At 39.8% G+C, this 15,170-nt stretch overlaps 1 protein-coding gene across 3 annotated transcripts in view; it reads left to right on the forward strand.

The window, feature by feature from the left end:
* SOX13 (SRY-box transcription factor 13) overlaps positions 1 to 15,170 on the forward strand; it is a 770,893-nt gene that overhangs the window by 586,489 nt on the left and 169,234 nt on the right. For 2 of the 3 annotated variants that reach the window (XM_044076959.1, XM_044076960.1), the window contains exon 1: positions 2,213 to 2,402. The exons of the other annotated variant lie outside the window; for it this stretch is intronic. In XM_044076959.1, the coding sequence (XP_043932894.1) occupies positions 2,262 to 2,402 (141 nt within the window). In that variant the 5' untranslated portion in view covers positions 2,213 to 2,261. Of the gene's footprint in view, positions 1 to 2,212; positions 2,403 to 15,170 lie in introns of those variants that run through there. 3 annotated transcript variants of the gene reach the window in all.

Genomic DNA, 15,170 nt, shown 5'->3' on the forward strand with positions numbered 1-15,170 from the left:
TTTCTCTGGCCCAAATTTTGGGAAACTAAAATAGTTCCAAAAAACCCCTTTTTTATTTTAAAAAATACCGGGGGCATATTTAGTATACGAAGCCCTCTAGGGTTTTTTATATTATGTTTTGTATAAGTTTCATTACGATTTGTTATGACAATATGTTTGTTTTAAAGCAGTTTTTGAATGGTGCTATTGCTTTTTATAGCAGCGCATTGATGGTCAGTGAGTTGCGCTGTTTTAACTTGTTAGAACACTGGGAAGTATATGTTTTTGCTATGGAAGTGACGTCTTTTAGATAAGTAAAGGAAATGGCGTTTTTTGAATTTTGTTATTTATGTTGCATTTGTCCTTTCTGTTTTATCATGTCTGAAGAAGCGGCAGGACCGCGAAAGCGCTTACGTCAATAAACTCTGTTCTTGGATCTATTTTTGCAATTTGTTGGACATTGAATATTGGACTCAACTGTTATATTGCTCTGTCTTGATCATTTCTGCTGTTCCTTCCACACCCGATTGGGTTGAGATTTTTTACATATATATATATATATATATATATATATATATATATATATATATATATATATCTATAAATATATATACACACACATATATATATATATATATATACACACACATATGTGTGTGTGTATATAATGTGTATATATATATATATATATATATATATATACATATATATATATATATATATGTGTGTATATATGTATATATATATATATATATATATATATATATGTATATATATATATATATATATATATATATATATATATATATATATATATATATATATATATATATAGATATATATATATATGTATATATACACACACATACAGATATACATATATATATATATATATATACATATATACACACACACACACACACGTATATATATATATATATATATATATATATATATATATGTGTGTGTGTGTGTGTGTGTGTATATATGTATATATATATATATATATGTATATATATATATATATATATATATATATATATATATATATATAGATAGATACTTATATGTGTATATATATATATATATATATATATATATATATATATATATATACTATATGTGTATATATATATATATATATATATATATATATATATATATTTATATACACACATTTATACACACACACATATAGATATATATATATATATATATATATATATATATATATAGATATATAGATATATATATATAGATATATATATAGATGTAGACATATTTAGAGAGAGGGAGATGTGCAGATATATTTATACATACATATGTCATTTTGTAGGCATTAGAATGTGGGAGACTGCTTATAGTCAGCAACACTGAAAAACTGCTTCCTTTGTCCCTTGGGCAGCTTCATTACTTTTTAATTTCTGTTAGTAGCGAGTGGATCTGGGTGTGACAAGATTGTTCTCACTGAGATTCTGTCAGTGGCATAGAAATGTTGTTATGAATTTGTTTCCTTCCTCTTTTTGGTGCTATTGATAGCTGACAGTCATGGGTTCTTTGTATACCTGTAACTCATTTTCTGTCATTTATTGTTCAGATGTGCATTTCTTTCAGGTCAGTACACCTCAGGCCATGTTGTATTTAGGTTGTAGAGATTTTTCTCCCTTGTTCTTCCTGTAAGTTTCAGGCAAACTACCTCTAGACATGTGTGATAGTGTTGCTAAATATATATTTATATATATATATATATATATATATATATATATATATATATATATATGTGTGTGTGTGTATAGCCCGTTTCTATTTATAAACTATTCATTACCATTACGGGGCTTATCCTTGCTTTCAGCAAAACAGGGTGTAGCACCAAGACTGCCCCTTTAAGCTGATGGCCCTTGTCTAACAAAGCCATTCTCCAGTCTTGACTTCATGAGACAATTGGCATGCGACATGCTATTGTTTGAGCAACATTTGAAGTTTGTAGTTGTCTGAACTGAAGGATTTTTGTTTTCTTCCAGGAATGGTTTTACAGAGCGAGTCTGCATCCCTACATGAAGTTTGAGAAAGCTAATTACCCCCAGCACAGAGATACGGGTTCAAGTTACACAGGGATTACAAACTCTTACCCCTTCCCATTTTCTTACTGTACTTAAAATGAAACCTGGTATCATGGCATCAGATTTCCCTAACTGGTAGGTCCTGTTCTCTCTCTCTCTTCTGGCAGGATGTTAAGGACGAATCCTGGTTCTCCCATTGCTGAAGGGAATGGAGCAAAGAACATGGTGAATGGTGTACTAAAACTGGAGGAGAAGGAGCATGCCTGCTACAAGTCTGTACGGTCACCATCCTGTGATTTGCGATTGGAGCACAGCTCACATGCTTCAGCTACAGATCATGCAGTCTGCAGTAGTCCATTGCAGGTAGAACCAGTTTTCAGGCATGTGTTTAGCTTGCTTTTTGTCTGTTCTGCACTGTACAGGCATTCCGTTTTTTTTTACTGAGTTTTCATGGCCTACAGTAAGGTGGAAGGAAGTTGGAAAGTAATACAAGGAAGGGAGGATAGAAAATGGTGGATGTACAGAATGAGTTTCCTTTTCATTCCCTTTGGATTGTAGTTGCATGTTTGCTTCATTGATTGGATTTTGTGGATAATTACATAGAAATTCATTAGTGGTTTAGAAATATAAAAGGGGTAGGTAAGAGCAGACATAGAAGGCCAACCAAACTGTTCTGGTGCAGAGTCAGCAGATGGGAAGTGGGACCCATTTTTTGCCTTCTGTAACATTTGATGTCTTTTCTATGCATTCCTGCTGCTGAGACTGTATGAGATTTAACGAGCAAAGCAGGGCATTGCTGCTAATCACAATTATTTTTTTTCCATTTTTATTCAATTATTAATTGAGTTGTTGCTGAAAGAAAGATGTAGCCACAAAGTATAAAAAAGGAATTTAATTAGATAAAGGCAAAGCAATATGGTCGCTTTAGGAGTAGGTGAACTGTCTCTGTGTGTCTCTGTCTCTGTGTGTCTCTGTCTCTGTGTGTGTGTGTGTGTGTTTCTGTGTCTGTGTGTCTCTGTGTGTGTGTCTCTGGGTTGCCTAATGGTTAAGGTGTTTGATTTACAGACACAAGGTGCAGGGTTTGAGTCTCACAAGGGATAATTGGCTAAGCTTAAAATGGCTCACAAGGGCAGTTAGCTTAGTGCTAATCGATAAACCTAATTCAATAAACCTAATCAGAAACTCTGTAAGCTTACAGGAAACTGTCATGGAAGCTTAGCACTTACCATAACTGTAGCAGGCATGCTGTACTGGACTAGTAAGTCTATAAGTAGTAGGTTGTGGTATCCGTTGTCTTTCAGCATTATTTTTGAACTGTGCAGCATTTAACCCCTTATCTCTGTTCATCACACTGTTGCCGTTTTGTTTGTAAGGGTAAACTAAATCTCCGCATCAGCACCCTTGTGGAAGAGCAACAATGTCCCATTAATGAGTTAAGAATCCTCTAGGATGCCATGTATTGCCAGCATTACATCATGAGGTTCTCTGGTTTGATTTTTGGTTGAGGTGCCTTCTGTGTACAGTCTGCATATTTTTCTTGCATCCATATGTTTTTTTTTCCTCTACACAGATTTCCTCAGACCACCCAAAGGCATGCTGTAGATGACCTGGCTTTCCCCAAGTAGCTTTTGTGCATGTAGTATGAGAGTGAGGTTGTGCATTTTGTGACAGACTGATACCCAACCCTGAATAGGTTCCAGTCCTTTGTTCCCCACTGGCTGTAGAGTTATGTTGTGGTATCCCTCATGACCTTGTAAAGTGTAAAGCCGGTTATTGGAAAATGGATGGATGCTGCAGAGATATATCATTGCCTGTGTAACATAAAGTATGGTTCAGATGTCTCATACTACAGCACCTTTTTACAGTCAAGCCAAAGTGTGTGAAATGTGAGCAGTCAGATGCATCTCCTGTAGACGTTAGCAGCCCAAGCAATTTACAGCCATGTTATGAAAGACAAGCACGCCACACAGGTGTTCCAAAGAGTAGCCGACATTTCCAGTGAAGTGGAAATTGTGTCTTGGAGTTATAATCTTTGATCAATTCAACAATACAGCATTCATTTGTTTTTTGTATAGTAATACACACACACGCACACACACACACACACACACGCACACACACACATTTTTATGTGCTTTCACAAACCATCAAAAAATCCCAAAACATTGCACTTTAAGGCATTGACTACATTACAAACTAACCAAACTAAAGCAATTGTACTGTTCAACATCTCCCTGTCTCAAATAGCTGAGGCAATTGAAAACAAAACAGCTGTCATACTTCTCAAGTGTACCTCATTATGAGGAACGTACCTCATTTGTGGTATTAAAAAGTTAATGTTCCTCAAAGTTCCACATTGAAAGGGTCCGTCACACATTCAGTATTAAGAATTTTTTAACTGATATTCATGGTAAATAGAAATGAATCATAATAATTCATTAAAAGATCTTCTTTATAAGTAAAAGGAGCATATGTAAACCATCCTATGACCTTCCTAGTCGAAGCTGTTAGTAAGCCGTTAGTATGTGTTCCACATTTTGCCCATTTGTTCCACATTGTAAGGGCTGGTGTTCCTCATTTTGGAGATGGAAGGTTGAGAGCTATGACAGCTGTATTCCTGTTTCCCTGTCCTCTATGTTGTACTAAATGCCTCCGGCAACTAACTTGCTAAAAAGGAAAATATGTGTTTCACTGTTCATCTGCTTTTCAAAGTATACTTTGCAATTCAGACAGCTAACTAATTTGAAAAATAAAGATGTGGCTGTCTCACAGCTGTCCGATGTATATTTTACATCTTAAATAGATAACTTTCTTTTTAGAGAACAAAAGGAGCTTTGCCTCCTCCAATTCCCTTTAGTGCAGACCCTCACAACTTACTTCCACTGTCTAACCTCTGTCCAAGCTTGTTCAGCCAGGGAGATTCTCAGGGCACAAGGATTTATGGCCACACCCAAACCAATGCTTCCTTTAACCAGGTTGCATTTGAGGTAAATTCAGTGGTACCTGAAAAATGTATGATTTTAATTTTCTCACACCCTGGTCAACACAGATTTCTTTCATATCTTGTCTCAAGTAGGAGATCCTATGGTGGCTGACAAAGGTGAATCTCAGTCCAGTCCTTCCTTTCAAGGTGCAGACTCCCAAGTAAAGAGCTGTACACACTCCAAGTAAAGAGCTGTACACAGACACCTCAGATGAGGCTTGGTGGGCATGGGTGGGAATCCACAAGGTCCTTGTTTTGTTGGCAATCTGACTTCAAAGAGCAGCACATCAACCTGAAATAGATGAGGGCTGTTATTAAGGCCCTACTAGTCTTTGCATACTTCTGGAAACCAGCACCTCTAAGAGTATTCACAGACAACATGACTGTCATGTGCTACATAAACCAGGCAGAACCAGATCATGCACAAGGTAGAACCAGATCATGACAATTATGTAGGTCCCCCCAGATTGCTTGGGTCCTAACCACCAAGGTAGGCATGTCCCTTTGAGCAGTATACATTCTGTCCCAGGACAACATCCTGGCAGACTATCTCAGCAGGTCCATCAAAGACCCCCGTGGTTAGATGCTCAGTAAACGAGTCTTGCTGGACATAGTCCACAGATGGGAAACACCACAGATAGACTTATTTGCTTCAGAGTGCAGCAAACAGCTCTGCCTCTTTTGCAACAGGAGTCCTAGCTGTTTGGCTTTGAGGACAGATGCACAGTCTTTCCAGTGGGCAGGAAGGTTTCGTTATGCCTTTCCTCTACTTCCTGTCCTCCCAAAAGTTCTGATAAATATCCAAAAAAAGAACAAAAATTCTACTGGTTTATTCCTTTTTGGCCAAGCCAATATTGGATCCCCCTTCTCTATCTCTTAGCCAGGGGCAATCACCAGAACTATCACACAACAGAAGGGCTCATTGCTGCACCCCAACTTATCACTCCTCAACCTAAGCCTATGGAAAATAGGCTTCTGATTCCCTCCAGACACCCAGTTTTCTGAGGATGTGTTTCGGGTTCTTCAGGAGGCAAAGAGACCCACCAGAAGAAAATTCTACATAGCCAAATGGAAATTTTGAGTGTGGTATCAAGAAAGCAGTTACGGCCCTATACAATCAGAGGTTTCTCTTGACTTATCCTATTTGTGTTAACTCATGAAAAGCTGTCTGACTTATTCTTCTGTTGTGGCCCACCTTTCAGCCCGTCTCCCCCTCAGTCCCCCTGCTATGTCCAGGCTTGAGGTCAAACAAATTTTAAAAGGGGCTGTGCACTTGAACCCTCTGAGAAAACCTGTCTCTTCACCATAGGATCTCAACTTTGTGCTGGAAAAGGTCACTCTGCTTCCCTTGAAGCCAGCTGCCGTATCTACTCTCAAATTCTGCATCTGGAAAACCATTTTGTTGCAGGCTGTCCCTTCAATTAGGAGACTCTCAGAACTACAGGTACTCATGGTTGTTGTTCCTTTTCTTATTTTCTCTAAGGGCAGTGTGTCTCTGAGGGTCATCACCTCTTTTATGCCAAAAATGGTAAATGAGGTATCCTGCAACCAGGCCATCAATCTGCCTACTTTCTTTTCCATTCCGTAGAACAGGGGTGAAAAACTTCTTTATTCCCTTGACAACAAAGACTCTGGACAAGACTAAGTCTGGTCATAAGTCAGGCCAACTATTTGTCTCTTTCATAGATTCTAAGCTGGGCCACACAATATCCAAATAAACTGCTGCAAGCTGGATCTTGTAAGTCCACTTCCTTTTGTTGCTCTCACCATGGCAAATACTTGCCCTCTTGCTCAAGGGCTGACTGTACTACAGCAGTAGTCTTTTGGGATTTTTTCACAGGGTAGATTCCAGAACCATTCTGAAAGCTACTACCTGGTCTTCTGTGCACACTTTCACTAAACACTACAGAATTGATGCCTTTTCCAGATCTACAACAGCCTTTGTCAGGTCAGTCCTTTCTGGTGTCTTCGAAAGTTCTCACCATTCTCAGCCATCCTCCTTTCCGTTCCCTTAAACTTTGTCACTCGCCCATCTGGTTTGAATACTGCAACAGTGATTTCAGTCAGGATGTGCTATGGTTATTTAAGAATTTACCGTAAGAGCACATGTCTTAGTGATCACTGTTGCAGTATTACTTTCATCCTCCTTCTACCTTCTGGACATTTCCCATTAGTCTTTTTCTCTGCTGCGCTGTCTGACAGACCCTAGGACTGAGTGCACCCTCTCTTCTCCTGTTATGCCCCATCTAGCTGACTACCTTTCTCTCAGATGTCTTCAGGTTGCTAGCTTGGACATAGTATGAGGTATTATGCTCATACATCTGTTTATGTACCCCTATGCTTGCGAGCTGAGGTTGTATGATGCCTCTGAAAAGGTTTAGGCTTTAGTACCCCAGATGGATGTCGGCAGTGAAAAACAATCAGTTTGGAAGACTGCAGCAGTTTTCTGTAGGACATCTACTGTTATGATAACTTCTTATACAACTGTACTTTCTGCCCGTGTTACTGTTATACAAATGTGACATTGTAGAACTTTAAGCAGCACTTGCAGATGAAGCACATGGTATGAGCTCCCTAGCTGACCAAGAATTGCATCTAAGCTGACCAAACACTCATTTGAAAGGGTGGAGAAGTGAAGTTAAAGGATATATCTTTACAGAATGAGTAGCTGCTAGGTGAAACAAACTGGAGTGCATTTTCACCTATGATGTGTTTTTTGCATTAAAAAAGTAAGGTGGTGAAATTGCAGAAGGATGACCACTTCGATTAATAGGGTAGGAAAATGGCATCCTTGCACTGAAGACTGATGCATTACCATTCCCTTAAACTGTAGCACTGACTTGGATTTTATTGGCGTCAGCAAGTGACACTGACCATTATAAAGACTGCTGTGTCGACATTGGAGGCAGTGGGGGTACACAACCCCAAGGATTATATCCCTTATGGGGTACTGAGAGCCATGCAAGAGAAACAGCTCAGAGAATAATAGGGTGGCAGACAATAGTAGATCTTTTGCAGCTGTGAGCAGAGCATTATGCATTCAAGGATGCATATTCTTCCCAACTGGCCTGGAGGTAAAACTGCAGATCCTGACATGGTGAAGATGGACAAGGTTATTCTCACTTTTTTAACCTGCATATTTGATATTACTCTGTATAAGATCCCTTCATAGATTTTATCTTGGGTCACTCAGTATATAATTTGAGATTTATGATGATAGGATGGAATGCAATCAAATGCTACAAAAGTTACTTAACTTTAGTCAAAGTGCGGCTTTTACATGAATTTATTTAGAGTGGGAATGTACATGCCACAAATTTTATTCACTGATGCCTACAATCAGTTTGCCTTAACACTTTAACAAATATATAAGTGGTAGTACTTTAAACATTAATGCAAATAAGCAGTACATTAGTTTGTAGTAGGTATTTATAAAACTTTGTACTGTGTACCTCTCAACTGTCCCTGATTTCACAGAATGTCCCTAATTTTCTCATATTTGTCTGCACCTCATAAAATATGTGGTTTTCCAGCAAAATCATTGAAGATCACAGTCACTAAATTACAACAGACATTTGAGTTTGATTTCATATCCTTCAAGAAATGTATGCTATTGCAAAACGTGTTAACATCTTTCTGCGTAAGTAACTGCAGGGATGTAGGATCTGTCCATGGTTGGTGCCCACCCCCATTATTTTTGATCGTAGCTGTCAACCTTCCATGTCCAAAATGTGGATCACTACCGTGTGGAATAAATGGATGAACGGTGGAAAGTTTAACTTGCAACTTCAGCTAGGGAGCTCATACCGTGGTTAAATATATTAATTTATTTATTTTTTTATAGTTTAATTTTTAATGAAGTAATATGACTTAGTATTACTTGACGTACATTTTATTAAAAGTTATAATGAATGCGTGTGAGATTATTTTACGGTAGAACTTGGAGACTAGAATTTTTAAAACTCTAAGGAAGGTTCCTCATACGATACAGCTGAATTTTGTTTTTAGCTTTGTCCCTTATTTTCGCTCTAAGACGTTGAGGACTGTGATTTACTGTCTACTGTATTACATTGCCAATTTCACGTTCAGTACATAACACTAACTTAATTGTGCATTTACCTTGTACTGACCTGGGGATCTTTTAACAGACCTACTTTTGAGTGGTACTTGCAATCTTTCTCATCATATTGCTATTTTTTGTGAAGGAGTGAAGTCCATGGTTAAAGATCTCTGTTGGGGACAAATCAGAACTCTGTGTCTCCCTTACTAACTGCCATTAACCATACTTTTCCTGTAACCATCAGTCTAGTTCCAGTAGAAAAGTGTGTTACTGAAGTGCACAGATGTGGGGTAAAGGGAATTTTAGCACAAGGCTAAGAACACTGCATCAATGGGTCCAGACAGTGTCCCAGGATCCCTTTTAAGTAGCATGAAACATGGCCTACCAGGCCCACTGGAGTTGCTATTTAACTGTAGCCTTCAAGCAGGCTTAGTGCCTTATGAATGAAGAACAGCAACCACCATCCCTCTGTACAAATGTGGGCCATCTACAGATACTGAAAACTACAGACCCATAAGTCTCACTTGTTCTGTATGTAAAGCAATGGAATGAATTGTCATGGAAATGATCAATAATAAGACAGGAAAACCTCCACACACTAAACAAAACTTAATTTGGTTTCGTCAAGGGCAGGTCATGCCTACTCAACCTGATAGACTTCAAGAAGTTCACCAAAGCAATAGATGAGAGCAAAATGTAGGGTTACCATAATTGTTTGTATGTAAAAGAGGACGAAAAAATATGTGCTGCTACCAGTACATATTATTTCGTCCTCTTAGGTTGAAGAGCAAAAAAAAAAAAAAAGGTCTTTACTCTTGTAGGACTAAAACTAAAGACCTTTTTTTTTTTTTTTTTTTGCTTTTTTTGCTCTGCTCTTAGTTGAAGAGCCAAAAAAAAAAAAAAAGGTCCGTGTTCGGGGATTTTTGATTGGTCCGTATGCTGGTATATGAACCAATCAAAACCTCGAACAGCGGATCCTATTCTGTTCAATGCGGAGCATCAAGCAGTTCTGCATTGAACAGAGCCCCGTTTTTTGATTGTCTCGTATACTGGTATACGAGCCAATCAAAACCTCGAAGAGCAGACCCTCTTTCGTTCAGTGCGGAACATCAAGCAGTTCCGCATTGAACAGAGCTCCACTTTTTGATTGGCTCGTATACCGGTATATGAGCCAATCAAAAATACGCACAGCGGACCCTCTTCTGTTCAATGCAGAACATCAAGCAATTCCGCATTGAACAGAGTTCCACTTTTTGATTGGCTCGTATACCGGTATACGGAGCCAATCAAAAACACGCACAGCGGACCCTCTTCTGTTCAGTGCAGAACATCAAGCAGCTCAGCATTGAACAGAGCTCTGTTTTTTGATTGGCTCGTATACCGGTATATGAGCCAATCAAAAGAAAAAAAAGCGGAGGAAAGACTCCAAAATAGGGATGTCTGTTTTTTGAAAATTCTGCAATTTGTCCGGGTTTTAAAACCCGGACAAATCGCAGAATTTTCAAAAACCGCCCGGACAGGAGCCCAAAAAAGAGGATGTGTCCAGGGAAACCCGGACGTATGGTAACCTTAGCAAAATGGTTCACACTGCCTACTTTGACTTGGCCAAGACATATGACACAATACCCAAACTCAGGAGGTTAGATGTAAACCCATATGATACCCAGTGGATGGCTGGCTGGCTCACAGAAAGGATCCAGGTGGTTAGAATCTGGAGTCCACCTTTACAAACAGGCCAGTCGCAAGTGGACTCCCATCAGGGATCAGTCCTAGGACCACTTCTGTTTGGCATTTACTTCTCTAAAGTCTAGGCCAATGTCAAGATCCTCTGGCTGACTAAATCTGCATATAACTGCAAATTAGGAGTAGTCATAGAGTCCTCCATAGACACAAATGTTCTTCAAAAAGGGCTGACATAGACAAATAACTTGTGTCAGAGCCATGGACTAAAACTAAATGCCAAGAAATGCACAGTAGTGTCTTTCAAGAAGTCATCCACCCTTACTAGCTATCATGTTGACAAAAAAACATGAGTCAACCCAGTAGCCAGGGAACTTGGGGGAAACGCAGACAAAAATCTACCCTTTGACTGTCATGTTCTACAGTAGTGAAGGAAATCATTCTACATTGTGCAACTTTTAAGCAAAGGTATGGCATCTAGGTCTAAGGATGTCATTGTTCCATTGTATTCGGCATTTGTCAGACCTATAATTAAGTGCAGTGCCCCCTTTGTGATGTACCTAATCAGGCACATCCAATAACCTGAATGTCCACAGATGTTCTGCACTTCAAGAATACTGGGTGTAACCAACGTGTGCTCTGCAGACAACTCAAAGCCCTATCTCAGTATTCTGTTTCCTACAGGCTGTTGAGAGGAGATCTATGCCTGGCATAGAAGACATTGTCAGACCCTGGTGGACTTCATGCATATCCACAAAACAAATGGCATCGGAATTACCCATTCTAAAGACGAAAAGTTTCCCTATGCTGTAAATAGCACTTGCTGGACAGACCGGTATGTATCCCAGAGACTACTCCTTCTCTGAAACAGGCTCCCCCTCCATGTGAAGCAGAGATCCCCCATAATCCAATTCAGGAGTATCTTGGGCATTTGGATGGGAAACAGGATTCATCCTGGTTTGGCACCTGTATCTCTAATGGACACTGGCAGCCTGTAAAAGGTTCATCTCCCAGGCCCCTGCTTCTTAAGGATACCAGAACTTGTCAGAGATTTGGGATGCATGGCTAAGTTTAAAAAGGCCCTTGTGGTCACCAGCCTAGTAAACACCAATGGACAAAGTACATTGTGGCAAGTAAAGTAGGTTTTCATATTAGGGCAGAGAGAGTGTGTGAGAGAAAGGGGTGGTTGTGGATCATCAGTTAAACAGAGCTGTTTCTTTGATATTGCTGAATGAGTGATGGTCTTTTTGTTTATTTAATTGTTGTAAGGTAATGACTGCATTGGTGGAGCTCCACAAAGACATGGCTGATGGATCCCACAGGTACCTAATGCCAGCTGTGGAAGAGGGCAGTTTTTTTTTTTTTTGAATGTTCAGCTATGACATGTTGTCTAGTGAAGTCCTGAATCTGACTCTGATGACGAGAGTCAAATAGTTGCCTGAGTAGTGGAGGAGCTACTTGCAAGGGTATCTATTTACTTGTCCTTGGGGGAGGGAGATTGTGTAGTCCACAGTGACAGTAGAAAGTGCTGTGCTTGATCGAGGGCAGAGAATGAGCATAATGTATAATGAACAGGCCAGTATGCCACCTTGCTAAACATATAAACATGCATTTATTTAATTTATTCATTTATTGCATCCATACACAATTAAATCCATACTTCTGCTTACTATCCTTCCTTACCGTATCTATTCTACATTAACAGATTCCACAGCATATAAATTCATCCTCATTCATATCAGTATTTCCATATCACTACCTATCAGTCCCTATACCTGTTTATCAATCCCCCACATCTTGCATTATTCCAGACATTAAACTCTACTCTACTGCCTGTAACTGTATCCCTCCACACTTCTCCCACCACACACACACACTGTTACCTATCCATACAGCCTTCCAAATCCTAAATATGCCAGTACATCTTGTAACACTGGCATTTCTCACACTCTCAACCAACTATCACAAGTCTGTCTGCCTGCCTTTACTTATCTATACTTACCACACAGTATGTAAACCAGAATACCTCAACACATTTCTCGAATATCTTCTTCAACCTACTCAAGATTAATTACATCACCACCTTGAAATACAAACAGGCAGCACGTGCTCCACCATTGCCCAAAATGCTCTGTAAACTCCAGCTCAAATGTAAGTACTTCTTCAATAGTCACATTACTCACTAGACAATAATACATCCCAATCCTGGAAAAACTCATCTAACCCTATACCCCACCAAACCAAGCCCTCACACATCCCAAAACAGCAACGGGTTACCTAGCAAACCACCTAGGGCTTAAAATACTACACAGCAACCTAAGAAGCTTCTATAAGAAAGTCACAGACGTTCATGCCTGTATAGCCCTCTGTTCTCCTGTTCTCTTTATAGCCACACAAACCTGGTTAAAGCCAATTGCCAAAGATACAGAAAAGCAAGTAGAGTTGCTATTTTCTACAGAAATGTTTTAGATCTCTCCAGTTGCTATGATACTATACCCACTTTCAGTGATGCTGAACTTCTCATCTCACTTCTCTAACTGAATGCTCACAACAAATGACAAATCATTAGTCTCCATAGCTAAACCTAACAGTGATTTCAACTACCCCACCATTAGCTGGGAAAACTACTCCTGTACCAACTCATTTGCTCAACGTTTTCTGGAATTCATAAATTCCAACTCCTTGGATCAATTTATCCATACCCCCACCAGGGGCAGCAATATCCTAGACCTGGTCATCACCAACATGGGTGACTGATGCTCCACACCAGAGGTCAATTCCTCGTTGGTCAGATCCGACCACAAGCTAATCACCCTAGACATCCACAAACCGCCCCACTCCCTATTAGGGAAACAACCGTAAAAAATTTCTCCAAAGCCAACTTCGCGCTTCTTAAGCAGAAGTGGCAAACTTCACGACACCCATGCAGATGGACAATAGAGGTATGACTGCTGAATCCTACACAAATACACTTTATAAGCACTTACATGAGTGCATGGATCATGCTTTCCCTAACAGAACCAAGATGCTATGCTAAAAAAAAGGAAGCCAATCTGGTGGTCTACAAACTCTACAACAGAAGAAAGAAACTGTTGCAAAAAGAGTAAAATCCCATAATTGGAGGAACTCCCTGGTCAGCCTCAGTAAGAAGCTGAAATCCCTCATAAAGTCCTCCAAAGCTAGTTATGAAAACAAAATCGCCACTTATTCTAAAGACAACTGCAAAGCATTCTATAGCTATGTCAAGAATCTCAATGGCAACACTCAGATCTGCTCTGAGTTACAGCACAATGGCACTAAATATAGAGAAGCAACTGATATTGCCAACATCCTGGCAGATAGGTTCAGTGCTAATTTTACCCCCCTCTCACCCCCAAAAGGGCCCATCTCTATACCAGAAGAATGCAAAGTTCCTGTAATCACTGCTGCACAGGTAACCTCATTCTCCAAAGCCAAGAACACAGCATCCAGGGGACCTAACAACATCCCAGGCTGCATTCTACACGAACTACAGAATGAACTGGCACCCCACCTAAGTACCATGTTCAATCATAGCCTCACCTAAGGCTTTGTGCCCATTGAATGGTGCACTATGATGGTTATCCCACTCCACAAAGGGGGAGCCACGACAGACTCTGGGAAATACCTCCCCATTAGCCTGATGAGCCTGGTCTGCAAGGCCATGGAACGTATCATCATGGAACTCGTAACCAAAGACATTGGTAATCTCCAAACTCTGGACCTCGCACAGTTCGAGTTTGTAAAAGGCAGATTATGTCTCCTAAACCTGATAGACTTCTTTGAAGCAGTCACAAAAGCCATAGATGAGGTAAGGTGGTCCACACAGCCTATCTAGATCTCGCCAAGGCTTTCAACACCATCCCCCACTCTGGAATTATAGATAAACTCATTAAACTAGGCATAAATCCCTATGTCATAAGATGGGTTGCCAACTGGCTTACTGACAGAACCCACACTGTGAAAACAACAGACTCCAAATCTGACTTCAGACCAGTGGCAAGTGGAGTACCACAGCGTTCAGTCCTGGGGCCTCTCCTGTTTGGTATCTACTTCTCTGAAGTACGGGCTAACACAGAAGGTCTTTGGCTAACTAAGTTCGCAGATGACTGCAAACTAGGAGCCATAATCGAAACTCCTAATGATGTGGGCATCCTACAAAAGGGCCTCACTGAGGCAGACGCCTGGTGTCAAAGCCATGGCCTCTAGCTCAATGCCAAAAAGTGCATTGTCATCCCCTTTGGTAAAAACTCTGTACCCATGAACTACCTCATAGGCAGTTCATGGGTACATCTCATCACAAAAGTTTTCTCATCCAGAAAGAAAGAGGTCATTGTTCCCCTCTACTCATCACTCATTAGACCCATTATAGAGCGCAACGCCCCTTTTG

Source organism: Protopterus annectens, chromosome 7.part0 (genome assembly GCF_019279795.1).
Source record: "Protopterus annectens isolate FY-2018-M chromosome 7.part0, PAN1.0, whole genome shotgun sequence".
Taxonomy (NCBI): domain Eukaryota; kingdom Metazoa; phylum Chordata; order Ceratodontiformes; family Protopteridae; genus Protopterus; species Protopterus annectens.